A 22,704-nucleotide genomic window follows, 5' to 3' on the forward strand; every position below is an offset into this window, starting at 1 on the left:
AATGATCCTTTAAATAGGGTGCAAAACCCCCGAAAATTAGGGTTTCATCCTCTAGCTCCTACTTGTCGAGTCCCTTCTTGAACTCGGCGAGTAGGTCACTTAAACACGTGGACCAACCCGCTGCTACTCAACGAGTCAGGCAACCAACTCGTCGAGTAGACAGTGAAATCATGAGAATTTATAACCATAAATCAATACCTGAGAATCGGGGTGTTATATATATATATATATATATATATATATATATATATATATATATATATATATATATATATATATATATATATATATATATAGGGATTAAGGATACTGGGAGCAGCTCGACAACACCCTTAACATGGCTAAGGTGGCTTGACACACACCGCCATGCCTTATCGGCATACCAAGCTCAAAAACGGACTCAACAATTGCTTAAAGATAAGAGAGGAAGACTCACTTCTCCCACCATGCCTCTCTCACTCCTTTCTCTCTCTTCTCCCTCATTGCTTTAGTAAAAATGGTCTAACACCATCATCGTCATAATTGGAGCTAAGGTTGAGCTCGGCATGGTCAACACCTCTCTCTCTCTCTCTCTCTCTCTCTCTCTCTCTCTCTCTCTCTCTCATTTTGTATGTTTGTGAAAATCTTGAACAATTTAGTGTTTATTTATTTCAATATTTGGTCACCTTTTGCCATATACATTTTAAAGAATTACACGTCTTATGGTACTCTTAAATATTTCACAAAAAAGCATTACAATCTGTTGAAATCTTTTTGGAAATATAATACATTGTCGGCCTCATAGCTGGATTATTATTCAAGCATCTTATTGCCAAAATTATAATGTTAGTCAGCACCTTCTTTATTTCTATCGACACGGTTGGAAGGCGTTCATCTACCATATCTTGTAGCTTCATCTTCCCATCTGAGAGAGAGGCAATAATACTACCTGGATGCTCTCCTTTGATCACTTCTAGTGCTAGAACTCCAAAACTATACACATCACACTTTTCAGTTACCTTCATTGTATAAGCAAGTTCTGAAAAACAAATGGAAAAACAATACATAGTGAATATATGAGTTGTGACTTCTCGAATTTATGTCTAAAAAGAGTAGGAAAAATTCATAACCTGGTGCAAGGTATCCAAATGTTCCAGCAAGAGCACTCTCATTAGAAGAATTTGGATTCAAAATCTTGGAGGTGCCAAAATCTGATACACAAGCTTCACCCTCTAAGTCCAACATAATATTTTTGCTTGAGATGTCTCGGTGAACTATTGGGGGTGAGCAGTCATGGTGCATATATGACAAAGCATAGGCGATGCCTTTGATTATATTCACTCTCTTGGTCCATCCCAAAGTTTGAGTAACTTCTTTCCTCAACATTTCATACAAGTTACCTCCTTCCAGGTACTCATAAATCAAAAATGAGTGTTTTGTATGTAAACAATACCCATATAGCTTCACAATATTCCTGTGCCTTATTTCAGTTAATGCCTTAACCTCACGTAAAAAGCTATTACGATCAACCATATCCAAAGATGAATGAATTCGCTTAACAGCGACTATCTCATTTGATGTCAACTTTGCTCTGTACACTGCTCCACATCTTCCCTTTCCAATACAATATGCTTCATTAAACTCCTGTGTTACCTTCAAGATTTCATCATATGTTTCCTTTCCGCTAAAACTTGATATGGAAAAGAAGTCCAGGACGTGATCCTCTATCACCTGTCTTGTTGATGACAGCTTCTTTCTTCGGTAATAGAAGATCACCATTCCAATGAATATACTAAGAAGTAGAAGTGCTCCGAGAAGAGGGAGTGAAACAATAAGTGCAAGCTTTTGGCGTCTGTTCTTATCATGCTTTTCCACTATCAAATCGTTGTCGCACTGTTGTAATCCAGTGATGTTACCACACAAACCTTTATTCCCTTGTAAACCTTTTAGAGAAGTATTCAGAAAGCCTTTGCTGTTGGGAATGGGACCTTCCAACTCATTGTAGGATACATCAATGCTCCACAAAGCATTCATTGCTTCCATGGAGTTAGGGATATTGCCAGAGAGTTTATTGTGAGAAAGATTCAGCTTCTCCAAACTACTTAAACTTGCAATTTGTGATGGTATTTCTGAAGTGAGTGAATTCTGACTCATATCAAGAATTGACAAGTGCGACAATTTCCCTAATTGTACTGGAATTTCATTTGTAAAGTTGTTGTTTGACAAGTTGATATGAAAGAGATTTAAGCAACTCCCCAAAGTAAAAGGGATGGACCCTGTAAAATTATTCATAGATAGGTCCAAGAGAGAGAGTGCACTCAGTGATCCTATTTCTGCGGGTAGTGAACCCGAAAGCTGGTTACTGCTTAAAACCAGATTCAATAAACGATTCATCCGCACAAATTCTTTTGGGATCTCCCCAACCAAATGATTAAATGAAAGATTAAGCATTTCTATTTGAGTAGAATTACCAAGAGATGGAGGTATGCTACCACCGATATCATTTCCTCCAAGTTGCATCGTGGTCAAATTTTTGCACTTACTCCAATTGTCAGAAAGTTCCCCATAAACCTTGTTGTCATTGAGACTGATGAATCGGAGGTGAGGGTAAACACCAAATATTTCGGATATATTTCCAGAGACCTGGTTCCCATCAAGTCGTACTCTAACTAGACTTGTACAGTTATACAAACTCTTGGGCATTGTGCCCATCAATTTATTTTGACGTACAAGCAACAACTCTAATTTTCCTCCATTACATATATTATCTGGTAAAGAACCTGAAAATTTATTTTCGGAAAGTTCTAGTGCAACAAACTTGAGATTTCCCAACTCTTGTGGAAGATGACCAGAAAATTGGTTACTGTTGAGATACAAATTCTCTAACTGCAGGAGGTTGCCAAACGACGTAGGAATGGAACCATTGAGTAGATTCTTACCTGCGGACAGAGTAACAAGTGATGTCATGTTTCCAAACTCTTCTGGAATAGGACCAGAAAGGCTGTTCGAGTAGAGACGCAGAAGGGTAAGGGATTGAAGACGACCCAACGAACTGGGGATTGAACCTGTGAGACTATTATTGAGAAGGATTAGCCATTTAAGCGAACTCAAACTTCCTATTTCAGGTGGAATGGGGCCATGTATCCTATTGGAAAACAGATTCAATATAGTCAGCTTACTCAGATTTCCAAGCGAGTTTGGGATAGCCCCGGTTAGAAAATTGTTGTGCAAATGCAGCTGACTTAAATTTGAGAGGTTTCCTAATACATAAGGAATGGAACCAACGAGTTTATTTTCATTAAGAAATAGGTCACGGAGGTAGGTCATGTTACCTAGACACAACGGAATGGTACCAGTAAGAGCATTAGCATACAAAGAAAGCTCAGACAGAAACTTCAAATCACATATCTCATGCGGGATCGAACCATTTAACTGATTTTCAAACAAACGAAGTGTTTCAAGATTTGACAACTGCCCAATTTCTGGAGGTATTACGCTGGAAAAATGGTTATAATCAAAATCAAGCAAAACAAGTTTTGACAGGTTGCTGATCTCTGCTGGGATGACCCCCGAAAAATTGTTTTCACTCAGATCAAAATCTGTAAGGTTGGGAAATGATGAAAACGTGAAGCCATTTAGTGTACCCGATAAGCTCGAGGATGATAGGTTCAGTCTGGTTACGCTTCCATCAGAATTGCACGAAACGCCATACCAAGTGCACCAAAACATAGTTGGCATCGTTTGAGCCATAGAACCATTTTGACTGTTGGGAAGAATAGATATCCATGAAGATAATACAGAAATATTATTTTGTTGTTGCAGGCTAGCTTTCCATTTAAGAAGAGCAGCGGCTTCATCAGTAGAACCATAAGCAACAACAGGGAAAAAGGAAATTGTGGAAAGTATTAGCTTTAATATATGGACGATAAGGCACTTCTCCATTAGTAAAGAATTTATTCTTTGTGTTGGTGTTTAATTAAGAGAAAATTTTCATATAGTTCCAACTATATACTTTCCAAGTGAAGAATGCTTTACATGGAAAAATAAAAGTCATAATTACTTTTGGTGATTTGCTACGTATAGTCTTCTTCAAATTTCAAACCTATGACTTTGTGATTGTTGAATATCATAAATGATATTTATTGCTCATTTTGAATCAAAAACTCTGATTTGATGCTAAATAATTGCTTATTTCATTTTCAAATTATTTACACTTTATTTACATGAGAAAACCAAAAGTCCAAAACAGTCCCCATTCCCAAGGACCCCAACCCCAACTTGTTTAAAGCCCACTCAATAACATAAACATAAGTTATCCAAAAAAAAAAAAAAAAAAAAAAGATTATAGTTTATTTTAACATTTTTTTATGTTTTAAAATTCATTTTTTTATCTGTTATCGTAGTCTTTCAGGTTATTATAAAATAAAATTCATAAAAAGACTCTTAAATTTACAAATCTTTTACGATTTACTATAAATATGTTTTTCTTTGTCATATTATACGTATTCATGCAGGAAAAAACATATTTATATAGAAAAAAATGTTTTGATTAAACATCACATTTACGTTATAATAAATGTTATTTATTTGTAAACCAGGTTTTTTCCTAATTGTATGTTCTAAAACGTAAAAACATATGTTTTTATAAGTATAAATACATATTTTACGTATTTAGAAGTATAGAAAAAAGATAAGAGGATTCAAAAATTGCGAGACAACTATTTGATATAAGATTGAAAAATTAAATAGTCCAGATTCGATTTTATTTATTGTCAAAATCTCTTGAAATGATATGGTGTTTAAGTAGTTATTTGTAAGATTTTGGTCATTTCCGACGGAAATTAAATGTTTGTAGGGTTAAAATGTAAAAACAAAACAAAAAAAAAATCAAAATTCAACCCTCACTCACCATCGCCATTTCTTTACTCTCACTCACCATCGCCACGTGTTAGCCTCTTATTGGTTAGTTTTTTCCCACCAACTTTATTTTTCGATCATAATTTTTTTTATTTGGAAAAAAATCTTAAAAATCAAAGTTTTAGTGAGTTTTTAAAAGAAAATTTTAAAAATATTGTTGTTTTTTAAAGGAATCCAAGCTTTTATTAAGAGAAGACATGAAATCATTTTAAAGGTTTATGTATCCTCCTATTACGTACTCCATTCACCTATATAATTAACTTTTAATTAATAAAAATTATTTCCATTTGCAAAGAGCATCCATTTAAAATATTGCATCCATTTAAAATATAACAGATTTAACGATTTTTTTTTTAAATTTATAGAATTCTTTATATTTTGGAAAAAATTTAATAAAGTCCTAATCTTTTTTATTTGAACAAAAATGTAACGTCCTATTTCGAATCGTTGCCATTGCGGGGTGGTGAGCAAGGAGTGGGTATTAGCTGACTTAGAGCCCTTGAAGAATCAAGTTTGGGCTCATTCAGAGGTGGATGATGTAGTTTGGATGATCCGAGTATTCGGTTTGTGTTTTGGAGCCCAAGAGTATCGGTAAAGGCGTTGGTTCGGGCCTTTTATGAATTTTGGTTGGTTTTTAGGCTACATAAAGTTTGATAGAAGTGTAGGGCTTCTCGTTACCTTTCCGTGGATATAAAGAACACTAAAAACGGATAAATGACCCAAAAGTTATGGCCATTTGAAGTTACAGAGGTTTTGGGTCAACCGGGTACGCATGGCGTACCAAGTGGGAACGCATGACGTTCAAAAGGAAAATGGATGTGGGATAGATTGGGAACGCAGGGCGTTCGCCGGGCATATTCAAAAGCTCATTTTTAGGGTTTGGTCCCTTTATAAGCATCATTATGGACCCAAACCTCTTCCATTCTTCAGCCTCCATCCTATCTAACCCTAAGAACAAAACCCTAAGCCTCTTGCATGCATTTTAAGCTTACCTTGAGCATTTTGGTGTTGTTTGGGTGATTTTGAAAAAGAAGGTGTTTAGAGAAGAAGCAAGGGATTGAGGAGAGCTAGTAGATCCAGGGGTTTTGCATCATTTCCAGTCTATTGAAGGTATAAAGCTCTAACCTTGCTCATGTTTAACAACCCAATTTTCACGTCCAAAAATTTCATTTTTGATTAAGTGATTTGCAAAACATTTGTAACAAAATATCAACCGATCATATCATTTCATAAAAACATGTCTCGTGTCTGAAAACCGAATTGTAAAAACATAATAATGTCAGAGTACAAATCCCAGAATAACTCATGGTGCAGAAAACAATGTGTGTGTCTGATGTGCCGCTACCGCGCCAGCTCCTTCCCCTTCGCTGAAGAGGTACCTGAAACCAAAAATGTAACTGTAAGCACAAAGCTTAGTGAGTTCCCCCATCGTACCACATACCCTACAATCACATAGCATACATACTGTCGGGCAATTCTGGGGTGCCCGACCTACCCGGTACGGCCATTCTGGGGTGCGACCTAACCGTACGACCATTCTGGGGTGCTGACCTACCCGTCAGTCCTAACAACCGACCCTCGGGGACTATTCCACCCCCTACTGCTACTATCACATATATCATAACATAAACATACTATCAGACATATCTTGGGTGTCCGAACTACCCTTCGGTCCTAACAACCGAACTTGGGGACTATTCCCCTCCTACTACCGCTATCACATTTAACATATCATGTCAGCATATAAACATATAATCACATACTGTCAGACATATATGGGGTGCCTGACCTACCCTTCGGTCCTAACAACCGAACTCTACCACTATCACATATATCAAATCATGCCAACATATAACATATCAGGTAGTAGCAAACCTAGATGATATCACGAAGACAATCATCTAACATACAACTCCTACTGGTGGGCCGGCATTGTGGCCATAGACTCACCGCTACTGGAAGGTAACTCACCTCGTAGTAGCTGCTGATCTGTACGGGAATCCTTTGACTGCTGTCGCTGCTGCCCCGAAAATCCTCCGGCTATAATTCCCACAAAACACTTAATACACTGCTAACTGTTCTTAGGGTAAAATGACCATTTTACCCCTGACCAAGTCAAAGTCAACTTCTAGTTGACCTGACTCGCCGAGTTGGTTCGCCAACTCGCCGAGTCCCTATCCTTCCATTTGTCCTTATACATGTCTCTACTCGTCGAGTTAGGCGATGACTCGACAAGTTTTCCTTCTAATTGAACATCAACTTAATCTTCATCCGACTCGCCGAGTTGTATGAACAACACGTCGAGTTCATCTTCAACTGATACACAGGTCCTGTCCTTGGCTCGCCGAGTTGTATGAACAACTCGTCGAGTTCATCTTCATCCTTAAGAAGATTACCTTGGACTCGTCGAGTCTGTTCATGCACTCGCCGAGTCCCATGAATTTCCAGAACAATGGCTTAGTCCAGAACGTTGGGTCACTCCTCGGGACTCCCTAAAACCTTTCCACACTCAACTGGGTCCTTTTGACCCTCAACGAATATGGGACAGAAACCTTGGACTCGCCGAGTCCAAGAATGGACTCGTCGAGTCGGTTACATCCTCTCACTAAATCTTCGATTTGTGATGTACAACCCTTGATCAAAAGATAGACCTATGCTTCTACAATCGATCTAGCACGTAAAGTTAGAACCTTTACATGCTTGCATGGGACTTTGAGCTCAAAAGGTCCTAAAACAAGCTCTTACAATGCATGGGGCCTTCTTTGAGTGCAAAAGCCACTCCTTTCTGCCTTGTAACCCCTCTAAGGACCTAAATCTGAAACATCAACCCCTAACCATGCTTGCAATCATGGTTGGTGACCAAAATGGCTTAGAAAAGCCCTAAAACTTCACAAAAATGGGATCTATCAAAAGAACAAACAAGGTATAGACTTTATACCTTCTGTAGACTGCAAATGATGCTCAAAATTGGATCCCTCTAGCCTCCTCTTGATCCTTCAAGCTTTTCCTTCCTTCCTTGGATCACAAAAGCACCAAAATCACTCCAAATGCCTTAGATTGCTTCAATAACGGCTAAGGTTTGCTATGGGGGTCTTCTGGGAGAAAATGGGACGAAGGAGGCCGAGTTAAGGTGTTTAAATAGGGTGTAAACCCTCGGGTTAGGGTTTTTTTCCAGGCAAGGCCTACTCGCTGAGTCCGGGACCCGACTCGTCGAGTCCACTGCTTAAACCCCGCGTCTCATCCCGCTTATACTCGGCGAGTTGGTCCTTCAACTCGCCGAGTCCAAGGCCAAAATGCAAAATATTTGAAAGAATTAATAAAAGAATACGTACCAAGAACCAGGTGCTACATCATTTAAGCTTTAGATCTAAGTTTGTGTGGATTTTAGTTCCTGTTTGGTCTCATGGTTGAGATCTCGTGGTTATAATCACTCTAGAAGTTTGAGTTGCTTCTTTTGGATGTTAATGATGTCTTAGACTCATAAAGTTTGCACCTTTAGAGTTGTAGAAGCCCATGCATGATATTAAGCCCCTTTTTATGGAAGTTGATTGCTATATCTTGAAGTTGGGACTTTTGGAGGCATGCAAAGCCACCAAGTCAGGACTTTATGGTTCTAGAGGTTTTAAAGGACTTGGATCTATGTTTTGGTGGTAATGGCTTAATCATTAAGTGCTTAATGGCCACTTTTTGGAGTTTAGGCACGAACACGCTGCGTAAGGTCCGGGAACACCCTGCGTTCCGGATGGGACTCGCGATCTGGACCGGTAAGGAACGCCCTGGGTTCGATTCGGCAGTGGGCTTCCTTGGGCCATTTTCTTGGACGGGTACTTTAGGCCTTTTGGGCCATTTGAGAGATGGACTTCTGGACTGAGGGATTGTTTTTGGAATTGGACTCCGTCTTGGACTAGGTTATGGGGTTTCTTTATTAGGCCTTGTGAGCCAAATGGATTTAGGCCTTTATGGGCCCAACAGGCTTATGCCTTGTGGTATCCTTAGGTTTTCTGGGATTTGTTATTGACTAAGGAATTATTAGGCTTTAGGATAATGCCCATATGGGGTTGGTCCCAATTTGGAAAATTGGGCCATTAAGGGGCTTTTATGGATTCTATAGTTTTGGGCCTTTTTATTTTGGGCGTGGCCCTCGGTCTTTGGTTCATGTTGGGTTGGGGGTAAAAGAAGTTTTCAAACCATAGGGACCAATAGACGAAAAGACAAAATTACCCTCACATGGAGGGCACGTGCTACACTAAACGGAAATAAATAGACGGGAGTTAAGTCCAGGGACCAAAACCACAAGAAGTTTCATGTTTTGGACGAACCATGCAACTTGAAAACATTTTGGACCTTATCCACAATTTTTGGATAACCACACATGGAAGGCATGTGCTACACTAAACGAAAACAAATAGACGGGAGTCCAGGGACCAAAACTACAAGAAGTTTCATGTTTTGAACCAACCATGCAACTTGAAAACATTTTGAACCAACCATGCAACTTGAAAACATTTTGGACCTTATCCACAATTTTTGGATAACCACTAGGACCAAAAATGCAGTTTTGTTTTTGTTTTATTAAGCTGAGAATATAACCAGAAAATGTCATTAAATTTACTATTAGTCCAACAATGGTCCGATGGCGGTCCGACGGGGGTCCGACGGCTGTCCAACAATGAGTGACAATTAGTTCTAAATTAGAGAATATAAAATTTGTTTAATATAATATTAATATTTGATAAGTCAAAAATGCTCTTAACGAAACGTTTAAAAAGATGGTTCTTAAGGTTTGTTAACATTTTTGTATTATCATTTGAACCACTCAATATATATATATATATATATATATATATATATATATATATATATATATATATATATATATATATATATATATATATATATATATATATATATATATATATATATATCGTACAATGGCGCCATGGAAAATATATATACATATAAGTTTCTTTCAATTTTTATGGTAACGACAGAAGTGAAAAAAAAAAGGTTTTTTGTTTGGTTACATTTTTAAAAAACATATTTACAAATTTATAAACGTACTTATTTGTTTAAATATATAAATACAACTTCGACCCTTGTTAGGTCCTCTTCATTTTGTTCTACCCAATCAACGCAACCGTGGCAGCCTCCTCAAATATTCGTCTGATTTGACGTCGACGTGGCACATGGCCCATGGAGGTGACCGGCTCTTGACCTTCTAACCGGATAAAATGGCAAAAGTGCAAAAGTTTAACAAAATATTCGATTTTATTGAACGTAAAAAACCTCAAAGAATAAAATTGGACATTTCTTGAAAATTTAAGGTTTTATGTAGGAATATAAGTGAGCCGAGTTACTCGGGATTGATTCGTCAAAAGCTCGACTCGAGATCGAATTAAACGAGTCTGAGCCGAGCTCGAGACTAAACATGAGGCTCGTTTATTAAACGAGCTCGAGCCAAGCTTTAATTAACGGGCTCGCAAGCCTAAACGAGCCTACACACACAGATATATATATATATATATATATATATATATATATATATATATATATATATATATATATATATATATATATATATATAGAGAGAGAGAGAGAGAGAGAGAGAGAGAGAGACTCATTTAGACTCGATTAGGCTCGCGAGCCCATTAAATTGTTCATGAGCCGAGTCCGAGCTTAATTTTAAGGCTCGAATCGAGCTCGACAAAATTAAACGAGCTGAGCTCGAGCTTGGTCAGGCTCGGGCTCGACTCGGCTAGTTTACACCCCTAGTTTTATGTCATTAGCCCTTGTTTTAAATTATTTTTTTTCTACATGTAGTTTTATGGGTTTTTTTTCATTTTATTAAATTCTAAATAATATTTTAATATAATAATAGATACATATCTAAATTAAATTAAAGTTTCATTAGTTTCTTTTGTTTATTTATCTAAACTATTTTTTTTTAATTTAAAAGAGAAAAAAACCATTTTAATTTTAATATTTCAATATTTTTTCATTTTTATTATAAATTTGAACTTCTCAAATATCTAGAATATATATATATATATATATATATATATATATATATATATATATATATATATATATATATATATACTAGTTTATAACCCGTGTAAACCACGGTTATAAAATTAATTAAACTTTAATAGTGAGAACTCAAAATTATTAATCAATTATTTTAAATAAATTATTAATTAAAAGATATTTTGTTAGTTATATAAAATTATAATCATTAATTTAAATAAATATATGAAATTATATCACCTTATAATTTGTATTAATTTTATTTTAATTTTTATTCTAGTGTTATTAAATTAATGTAATCATAATGAGAAATTTAAAATTTAAAATTTAAAATTTAAAATTTAAAATTTAAAATTAATAGGTTGACAAGTGGCATGCATTAATTAAGAGGCCTAATAAGGTGACACATGACAAAAAAAGAATAAAATATGCATTAATTAGGATGTCTAATAGGATGACACATGTCAAAAGTAGATTAAAACTATTCTTTTATTATATATATATATATATATATATATATATATATATATATATATATATATATATATATATATATATATATATATCACAACTAATAGAACAATATCTAATAATACAATAATCTAGCTATTGCAATTATGATCTTTATTCAACCCCCCTGATATCATGAGCCATCTTCACTACTAGAAATATTGAGTAACACAGTCACAGGTTTTTCAAACAGGCGCAAACATTAACCTCCTAGAATGAGGATCTCCGGGTCCAGGATTCTGAACAGGAGGACCCTTAGCGCTACCTGCATGGGAGAAAACAAAATGGTATTAAAAGGGCACAATCAATAATATCTTGGAATTTCTCTTTAACGAATCATGCCACTAAGCCATGGAAGACAGAGGAAGCGAGAGTAGCATCAACCCACCAAACCAGATGCTTAATTAGCTGACTGCAATTAATTAATGCCAAGAAATTATATTAACGGAATTGTATGATTATATTAATGCATATACGTTTACCTGCACCTTGGGCAGAAACCAAAATAGTACTAAAGACGAATAAGATACAAGAAACAAGAACAATCAACAGCCTAGACTCCATATACAAATTTCTTTGTGTAATAGTTTGGTGGTATTGCGCGCTTAATTCTTAATCTTTTTGTAGCTCTATATACACACACTTTCAAATCTTATGCAATGCCACATGAACTTCCAGGTAATTCCTCACAAAATATCAACCATTAAATTTCTTGGAATATATATATATTTTTTTCTTGGAAAATATTTGAAGTCACAAAACCCTTTTGCTATCTTATGCAATGCTACACCTGTCACAACCCAATTTTTATATTAAAATATTATTTTATTATACATCCCAAACCTATCATTTATCAACGATTTTGTTATTTATTATATTCGATTTGTATAGTATAGACTCAAAAGTTAAAATTTTTAATATATATTTTTATAATAAACTTAATGTGCATATATATATATATATATATATATATATATATATATATATATATATATATATATATATATATATGTTTAAGTTATTCTATTCAAAGTAATTATTGTATTATTGTATACATAAATGTGAACTAATCATTTTACTTATTTTAAAAAAGTGATTAATACATATTATTTAATTAAATATAATTGAAAAATACCATCTAATTTAACTAGAAGGGTATTTTAGTCAGTTAATATAGATTTAATAAAGGAAATTTGCATATTTTAAGGAATCAAAGATTCTATTAATTTTAAAAATCCAATCTTACAAATTATACGGTTTTTAGTTCGGACATTCTGACATAATATGTTTGAGTATGTTCAAAAATAACAAATTTTTTTGTAGAATAACAAAATTCTCGAACCATCAATTGAAGAATTAAAACGAAAATTACATTAATTCTTATAGAACACATGTAACAATTGCTAAGAATTACATTTATTTTTAAAGAATAAAACTAAAAAAAATTTCAAATCTGAAAAAAAAAACATCAAAATTCAACAAAAACACTAATACATTCTAAAAGAATAATGTTGCTAAGAGGTGTTGTTCAAATTTCGTGGTCCGTTCTTCAAGCATCAGCTTCTATAGAAAATACAATAAATAAATTAGTGAGAAAATATCCATACTCCATTCCAACATAATTGGAATTCGTGATTCCATTATGATACAATTGGAATTCATTTACCAATAATTATATTAATTCGGGGGATTCTAACAGAATATGTTAATGATTATCATAAAAAACATTCTTTTCTGATAGAATGCTATAAATGAAGAAATATCATTCAGTTGAAGCATTTTAGCGAGCACTTGGTGTGCATGAAAACAACTTTCAATTCAGTTGAAGCATTCATCTGTCAAATAAGCAACCAAAACAACCATGATTTGTGTTCAACCAATCAAACCCAAAAACCCATCTAAACCTATCGATTAAACTTCATTGATTTACAGTAAATCAATCACATTAGACAACCAATTCACATTAGGTATTCTGATACAAAAATTTAACATGAATCACAAAGTAGTCTTGGAAAAAATATAGTTCTTACAATAGAGAGAACGATAAAAACACCTAATTTAACCATACTAAGAATCGGTTTGGGTTGAAGTATAGCCCTAATTAATCAGAATGTGATAAAATTTAAAGCAACTAAGAACGATACCTTTATGAAGACTTCTGGTGGGTTCTTCATTAGTCAAAAAAGAGGCATCGCCAATATTTATGGGACAACATCGTTCGTGACATCAATCCACTAAAAGAGCAAAGGAGATGAGATAGAGGGATATCAGATGCACTTACTCGAGGATTTCTGATCGCTCATGACCACGCAGTTGCGAACCAAGTCCATTCATTAGCCCCGATGGTCGTCCCGATTGCTCCCAGCATCACCGGGGAAGGAAGAAGCGGCGATGACCGCGAACTCATCAATCCTTGCAGTCACATGCGACAACATCGTACAAGATTCAGCTCCAGGCTTCCAGCTTCGTCAGCAGTAGCGTCGCAAAAGAATGCTCAACTATTTAGGGCGTCATCGACAGCAGCTGAGGCGGTCAATCTCGGCTGGGCGGCGGCAGTTGAAGAGGTTGCCGCTGGAGCATCCAATCTAGGGTTCAGGTTAATGTATGCGACAAGGGGTGAAGGAAAGATGGTGACAGGTTTATTTTTGGAAGTTATTAAACAAATGACTAAATTAACCTTATTTATTTATTTAATTATTTAATTTTGATTGGCCCACAATTATACATACAATAATACAATACTTACTTTAAACACCTGAACCTATCTCTCTCTCTCTCTCTCTCTCTCTATATATATATATATATATATATATATATATATATATATATATATATATATATATATATATATATATAAGAAAAGTGAATATGGCTATCATGTACCTAATCTTAGGTATAGAACCTTTTAAACTATGTAGGTTTAAACAAAACAAATCCAATTTCATTTTCTCTTAATTATATATATATATATATATATATATATATATATATATATATATTAAAAACATCTCAAGTTAGGAACAGTAAAGTTCCTAGACATTTGTCGAAACTGGTCCTCGGTTTATAATCATGATCTTGGTCTTAGAAGGTAATTTGATGTTTAATATAGTAGGAATAAGAATAACAAGTGTTACGAAGATGTTTCGGAGTTTTAAGTGGAAATAATTAGAGTTATGATGAGAATGACAACCTTTACAAGTTAAATAGATCAGTTTATGGACAAAATTCGATCAATATTCCAAGGGGTCGTTTGATTTGCTTTTAACTCGGTCCAAAGTTTGGACCCAATCCTCAATCCCCAGTTAGGTTGTTTGTTTTGCCTTCTGCATCCTTGGACTCGGTCTAAATTAGAGATTGGGTCCTTAATTTTGTATTGATTCGTTCCTCCAATAAAATCTAGCTAACTCAGTCTTTTTTAACTCTCACATATTTACCCATCACCTCTATTCACGCCTTTTTCAATCGACCACCCTCGTTCCTCGCATCGCCTCCGCATCAGAACTTCTACAATCGCTGGCAAAACTCCTTAAACACATTGAAATCGTCGATATGTTGCATATGTATTTCTTCGTCTTTTTTTTTCTTTTCTGAAATCGATTTTCTGATGTTGGTGGTGATTAACTCTATGCCACATTCATCAATTAATCAATTAGAAGATAGGATCTGTACAAGTTTAATATAATTGAATGATTGAAGGGGTATCTACAAGTTTAATTTCCTACCACATTCATCAATTCATATGTCCCTTGATTTGGGAATTCTTTGTGATTAAAGATTCCAATTTAGTATAAGGAGTTGGTTAACTCCTGAGAAGAAACTGTAAGGAGTTTGTTAGCTCAGTCACTATAATGGTAGCTATCGGAGGTCTATTGAGGTCAAAACTACAATTAAACGGATGAATGGTTGTGTTTATATTTGTGAGTATGCAAAAAAATGTGTGTATGTTTGTGTAAAAACAGAAAACAAAAACGGGGAAGAACGATTTTTATATCTTATGAAGGTTTTTATAAAAAAAATACTGTTTGACAGCAATATAGTCATTTTGCACAGTCGGTCAAATGTAAAATCAAATAACAAGTTTCAATCAGAAGTTAACTTAGTCAGAACTTTTAACTCAGTCAGCTTCTAACCCAAACAACAACTATCAAACGAACCCCAAGTCCTTTTAATTCGACACTCTAGTGCTCTACCATCGATCTCACTTTTATATAATATTTATCACTCAAATATGATCATATATGGTATAGCCCTGCTAATGGTACATAATAATTTTTTTAAAGGGATGTTAAAAAACTATCTTGCAATTTTAAGACGAGATGGTATGGGTCTCAACGATAATTGACGAGGCTGAGGTGGATGGCAGAAACGTCGTCATAATGGGGGAACACCGTCCCCTTACCCATTGCATCTCGTCGAGGCGAATCTCGTGGCCATTGCGACGTATTGAAACAAGAAAAAATAGAACGTTAGCTAATGCAAACGGTCAATATTCAAAAAATTTACCTTTTAACCTATATATATATATATATATATATATATATATATATATATATATATATATATATACGCACACACACACACTCATTTTAATTCAACTTTTATGTCTTTCTATCATTATCTTTATATTTTATACACTTTCTTTTATTAAAAAATGGATCAACACCCAAACACCCATCCTCCATCATCACACCCAAACACACAACCAAACACAACCTCGCTTCTCGGATTTGCAGGTTATGAAAATTATTTCAACATTTTATCATCTCAAGGATCACCACAAATCACATATTAAGGTGCTGCTTTCAATCCCGCTTCATCACCACTACAATTTCCCAACTCACCTTACGTTCAACAAATTTTTTCCCTACTTTTGCTGCGATGCAACAAACAACTACCCAACCACCACTTACAACACGACCATCAGTTGAAGTGGAAGCGGGAGGTAGTTGGAGAGGGAAAGGAAAAGGAAAATCAAAAGGGAAATTGATAGCGGTTGAAACAGAAAATGCAGACGTTCCACAACGGTGGAGACCAGAGGAGGAATATGCTTTGACAGCAGTTTGGTGTGCTACTTCAAAAGACGAACTCCGCGGAAATGGAATGAAGAAATGAGCTTATTAGAGGGTGGTGTGCGAAAAGTTTCACACTATTTTGAAGAAAAATATGTATCGCAACCATGACATGTTGAGCAACAAATGGGGTCAAATAACTAAGCGGTGCAACAAATTCAACGGGATTTACAACCTACTTGAGGCGCAACAGCAAAGCGGAACCAACGACTTCGATTTGTTCAAATCTACTAAGGAACAATATCGGGTCAAAATGGGACATGTTTTCGACTTTGAAAAATCATGGGAGTTGTTGTGAGCGGATCCAAGGTGGAATAAAACGCCTACATCGTCGAAGGTCCAATCCAAAAGGTCTCGCAATTCAAGCTCGGTCGACGTGTCGGACGCACGGACTTACATCGACCTAAACACCAACAACGATGAGATCCCGGATGATATCGAGGAGATATCCCCACCACGACGATCGCCAGACGCGACAAAGCGATGTGTGCTGCAAGGCATACGGAGGACGTTGAGGCGAAAGCAAAAGAGGCGGCAGAAATGGGAGCGAAATTTGACGATCACTATTTATTAATAAAAGAAAAAAAAATGACTTGAACGTCGTTATTTGGAGTTCCTAGAAAGGCAGGCACGGAAGAAGCAGGAGCAAAAAAAGAGTGAACTAATGACACATCAGTTGTCAATTCTCCGGACGAGCGAGGAGGGTTTAACGCCTGAGGATCTAGTGGTGCTACAAACAATGAAGGAACAAATTATGAAGAAGTATTTGGATTAATTAGGATTGTTGTGTGGTTTTATAAGTAATTTGAATGGTATTTTAGTTATGATTTTAGGTTTAAGATTATGTTTTTTTTTTAATTATAATCGTAATTTTAGATTTTAAATATTATGTCTTTTTGTTTTTAAAATTATAAAAATATATTCATTTTAGTGATTAAAAAAACATAAAAAGGAAAAAAAATCCGAAAAAAAAACTCAATTCGAAAAAAAATCAAAAATAAAACATTTATTGTCAAAAAAGTTGGTGTTGCATTTTGTTGTCAATTTCCCCACTTGGTGTTGTAACACCATTTGCTTATGTGACATGTGAGGTGGTGCATCTTGTGGCCACACCTAATGCTCTGACGAGATAAAGTATGTTCATTAGTTGACATAATTAATCAGACAAATTACATAAAAAGTCACCATCTCTATAGCTGTTTTAATTATTATCTCTAAATATTATTAAAAGAGAAACCTTATGACATCATCTAAAACAATCTGGGCTGTTCATTGTGTTTTTTTATAGGTTTTACACCCTTAGATCAATTTGCTTATGTCACCTTGATCAAATAAGAAGTCAACCCGTTATATTAGGAAATTAAATGTAGAAATTGAATGAAAATGATACTTGAATTTTTTCCAAACTTACAACTATAAAATTGGTTCCTTATTAATGTAAACCTTAAATTTAGGCTCTATTTCCATTCAAAATTGCTTTTGAAATATATTATATGTTGAAATATTGGAAAATATTAATTTCAAATTTCAAAAGTTTCGGATATTATTATGAACCAATACACTTTCAAGCATGATATTGATTACCTGCTAATTTTTATCATATTGACTTGTATATATATATATATATTCAAACCTTTTTAATAATCGATTTACACAAACATTATGTCATAATTCCTCCGCAGAAAACAAATGCAAAAAAACTTCAACCTTCCCATCAGTCTGATTAGTCGAATAAATGTATGTACTTCTTCCTTAAATCCTTTTAATCTATAAGTTTGATATTGTTTTCGAATTTATATGTTTTTACTCATTCGTATGGTTCTTTGTTGAATACTTATAATTTGGATGTATAATGTTTTTTTTGATTTTTTTTGATGTTGTGTTTGGTTCTTGGTTCCATCTTTTTAATCGGTAACTATGATCCTATTTTCGAAAACAGTAAACTCAATGTTAAAATTGGATGTTATATATAATGAAATTATGATGTTATATGTGTGTATACGTTTTAAAAAATCAATAGATAAGACAAGATATGACATGACATAATATAACAGACAGGTTATACAAAAGACATGAACGCCCTCATTAGAAAGCTTTCTTATGTCTCCGGTGGTAACAGAATTAAAAATAAGAAATATACATTCTCAACAATAGATGTGAGCTTTAAAGTTAAATATAAGCATGTTGTGAAAGATGAAAATAGGCTCCTGTATTCTTTGTTCAAAAAGAATCGGTACCATACATGGGCAGGTAAGAATGCACGATATAATAGAAGTGTGTACTCAACTAGAGTCAACATTTGACCCTGAAATACTAAAAACACCCCTCAGAACCTTCTGAAAAAAAATCAGGTATACTCAAGGACCAAAAATGTAATCTACTCTAAACTTCTCTAAATATTATTAAAAGAGAAACCTTATGACATCATCTAAAACAATTTTTACACTTTTTAAAATCAAATCAGAGAAATCTTTACAAAAGATGTTGCGGAATTGGTCCCCAAAACAAAATATGATAAAAGTTTATCAAAACCTTGTTTTAAGAAATATATATTTTTATTTCATAACAAAACCTCGGGATGTCATGTTTCGATACAAATCAAAAGCATAAACAAGACATTATAAGCCTTACAACAGTTATTTATAACTAATGGCCTATAATCCAAAATCACTCATCATCATCATCCGACTATGCTCGGGGTCCACTACCTGTAATCATAAAAAGCTGAGTGCGTCAGGCTTGGAAGCCTGGTGAGCATATAGGGTTTTCAACCCACAATACATAAATTTATTATGTTTAAACATCAATCAATCAACCGAATTACCCCAAACCCCATTATTTTATTTATTTCTTAAGGGTTTACCCTAAGAATCAACTATCACTCCTTCCTAAGAATTCATCCTAAGGAATAGACACAAAGTCACCTCGTGACCGGGGTTTATACAACGGGCACTAATTCAATAGCTGCCAAGGTTTATTCAACATGTGCTAAGTCCATAGCTCTCATTTATCGACACTTTTATTTACATGTGTTCTCTCCTGCAATACATGTCAATGGGTTTTTAGAGTACGGCAAATGAACATATAGTTCATTACACCTACAAGTTGCGGGCCTGCTAGTGTTCCATAGACCGTCTAGAATAGTCCATGGTTGTCATCCATACTCTGCTGAATGATGGGGGCCAACATTTTGGGTAAGTGATTCTCTCAAATTTCACCACTCACCCTCAACTCATGATCAATATTATTGATCATCTCCTTTATCCAACTCACCTTTCATCATACCCACTATTTCATCTACCCATGTTTTACCCAACATTTTTCGTAGATAAAAATACATATATAGTTTAAATTATTTAAAAACATGTATAAATCATTCCTTCAACACCAATCTCAAATAAACAAACAATATATATTCACAGAACACGTATTTTATGTAAAATACTTCATATCTATGTGTAAGGTGAAAGTAACTACACACTCACATGATTTAATGAAAACCGGGCAACAATTTGTTTCCTAAAACGATCGTTTCTAATAAAACCGGGAGTTTTATTGAGAAACCGGGCTCTGCGAGGGTCGGGCTTCGAAACCGAAAAGATAAATTTTCCGAGCTTCACGGGCACTTCGTGGCGTATTCCGGGGCTTATAATCGATACCGGGGCTTTGGGGGATTCTAAGATGAAGAAAATATGAAGAGAGGGGCTAAATATGGCAAAACTCCAAAAGTAGCTGAGAGCCTTCGCAGGTACCCTTCTATTTATAGGGTCCGAAGTCCCGATCCACCGGCTGAGAAGCTTCTGATCCGACGGCTGAGAGGCTTCGCAGGGGGGTGGCTCGCACGAGGGTGGCATGTGCGAAGGGTTGCTGGCTTCTTGTGATTGGTCCGAGGCGTGTGTCCGATGCCCAGGTGGTCAGCATGTGCGAGGGTCTCGGTGGCACTCGCTGATTGGACCGCGGAGTCGTATAACACATGCGAGGCTTGGAGCTAGGTGCGAGGTTCGGTCCATATGCGAGCCTCGGATTGGACCTCCCTTCGGTCAAATCAGAATCTGACACGTGGCTTCGCATGACTCAGCAGCTTCAGTGACTCAGCAGCTTGGTGACTCAGCAGGACACGTGGAACTTTTTCAGCGAGGGTGACGTGGCAACTCGTGACTATGCGAATTTTCTCGATTTTCGCGCCAAAACTTCTAAAATCCATAACTTTCGCATACGAGCTCTGTCTTTGACGTTCTTTATATGCACGCGTAGCTAAAATTACGCTCTACAACTTCCGTTTAGACTTCATTGGCTAATTTTGACTTTAAATTTTATATTATTATTTTTAACAGACCGGGACAGGAAATCCGTTAAAAATTCATAACTTCTTCATCCGATGTCCGTTTTCGTCAGACTTTTTACCGTTGTGCTCCTAATGACGAGACCTTCAATTCTCGTTTAGGTTGTGTCGGCTAAAAATCGCTCGATCTAAAATTCGAGTTTTTAGCTGTCTACTGCTAAGCTGAAACTTCGAAAAATCATAACTTCCTCATACGAAGTCAGATTTGGGCGTTCTTTTTATTGAACTTCTCGGTTTAATGAATACTACAACTTTCGTTTAGATTACTAAGGCTAAAAAGTAGTTTATCAAAAACTCACTTTTTACGACATTCGGCACCTTGCCGGTTTTGTCGCGAAACTTCGACAAGTCATAACTTCTTCGTTATAACTCGGATATCGGTATTCTTTATATCCCTGAAATCCTTGTTTCGACCACTACAACTTTATGTAAAGATATCAGGCTTATCTCACACTTTAATTTTGATGCTTATTTTTATTTTTAATTAATTAAACCCTAATAATTAAGCATAAAACACATGATTCACATAAAATTCACATAATTCCTTTTCATTTCTTCTAAATGAGTTATAAAGGTTAACCTAGACTATTATGTCAATATTAATGCCTAGCCTAGAAACACGAGCGTTACACTAACCCACCATTTTTTTCCTATTTAAATAATAGTATTTTTAGGTAAGATAGGGACCAAACGCGTAACAAAAACAAACAGTAGGGACCAAGCACGTTTCAAAAACAAACAATAGGGACCTTCCGAGTTTAAAAAATAAGTTATGGACCAAACACACAAATTATCCCAAACCATAGGGACCATTCATGTAATTTACTCTTTTTCTAAATAAGAAACACTAATATCAACAAAAGAAGCTATTTAATTTCGTAATAAAGTTGAATTAAAAAATAAGTAAATAAATAAATAAGAAGAATAAGAACCTTGTATTACCACCATATTTAAATCCTCCCATAATTTGAGGCATTGTGATTAACCAAAATGCAACAATGCTTGGATATTTCATGCTATCAATAATATGCTGAAACACAAAAACATATGTTTTGAAGTGAGATAATTGTTACAAGAGGAAAAGGGCTAGAATCGTAATTGGCATTTACCTCATAAGGGTTTTTTGTTTTTTTCATTATGTTGTAAGCTTTGCATGGAGACTCAATAATCTGCAAAGTAAATAAAACTAAGGGGGTGTTTCTTTTTTCCTTCATTAAACTCTGTAGTGAATGACTATATGGATAAAGTTTTCTATACATAAAGATTGTAGATAAAGATGAAAAAAAAATGCAATGGATTATAAGAAATCACAAAAGAATAAGAACCAAACCTAGGAACCAACATCGAACAAAAACCCTATTTTCTTTACTTCAAAAAAATCAACGTACCTGCACATACTTAAAACCGTAGAACGAATTCCACAAAAAAAATGTTATTTCATAAAAAAAGGAGTCTGAAAAAAAAAAGATGGTGGTAAACCGAAGAAGACATATCAAAATCAACAAAAAAAAAACGAAGATATAAACATAAATGATGAACCAGATAAATGATTTATGTCATATTATCCCTAAAATAAAAAAGCAGTCATCAATGAATCTTAATATTGTCGATGATAGTGACAATAACTCAGATTAATGAAAAAAAAACCTGATAATAGAGATGAAGTGGAGGGAGATGATTAGCTTCGTTGCAGATTTATTGGTTGTAGTTTCTTTATATTTAATATTGTGGAGGGTTTTATGTGGTTCATTTTGAAGGAACATAAACAAGTTGCTATTTTTTTGAAATAAACAGTTATATTTCGCAATATAGCCATAAAATAACAATGTATTTTGAAAGTACATTGTCAAATGTTGGATT

At 34.9% G+C, this 22,704-nt stretch overlaps 1 protein-coding gene across 1 annotated transcript; it reads right to left on the minus strand.

Annotated features, from left to right (window-relative positions):
• Positions 1–645: 645 nt before the first annotated feature.
• LOC145052335 (uncharacterized) lies at positions 646–3,961 on the minus strand. Its single transcript, XM_079000174.1, has 2 exons — positions 1,110–3,961; positions 646–1,018 (listed from the first exon to the last, which is right to left on the minus strand). The coding sequence occupies exons 1-2, from the start codon at positions 3,919–3,921 to the stop codon at positions 720–722; spliced, it is 3,111 nt and encodes a 1,036-aa protein (XP_078856300.1). The 5' UTR covers positions 3,922–3,961; the 3' UTR covers positions 646–719.
• Positions 3,962–22,704: the final 18,743 nt, after the last annotated feature.

This window comes from Lactuca serriola, chromosome 1, assembly GCF_051521515.1.
Source record: "Lactuca serriola cultivar US96UC23 chromosome 1, Lser_US96UC23_V15, whole genome shotgun sequence".
NCBI lineage: Eukaryota > Viridiplantae > Streptophyta > Magnoliopsida > Asterales > Asteraceae > Lactuca > Lactuca serriola.

Excerpts from the sequence above, each read along its gene's own strand:
- LOC145052335 (XM_079000174.1), bottom strand. The coding sequence starts at position 3,921 with ATGGAGAAGTGCCTTATCGTCCATATATTAAAGCTAATACTTTCCACA. Across the intron at positions 1,019-1,109 it reads ATTTGGATACCTTGCACCAG|AACTTGCTTATACAATGAAG; the intron begins GTTATGAATTTT and ends TTTGTTTTTCAG.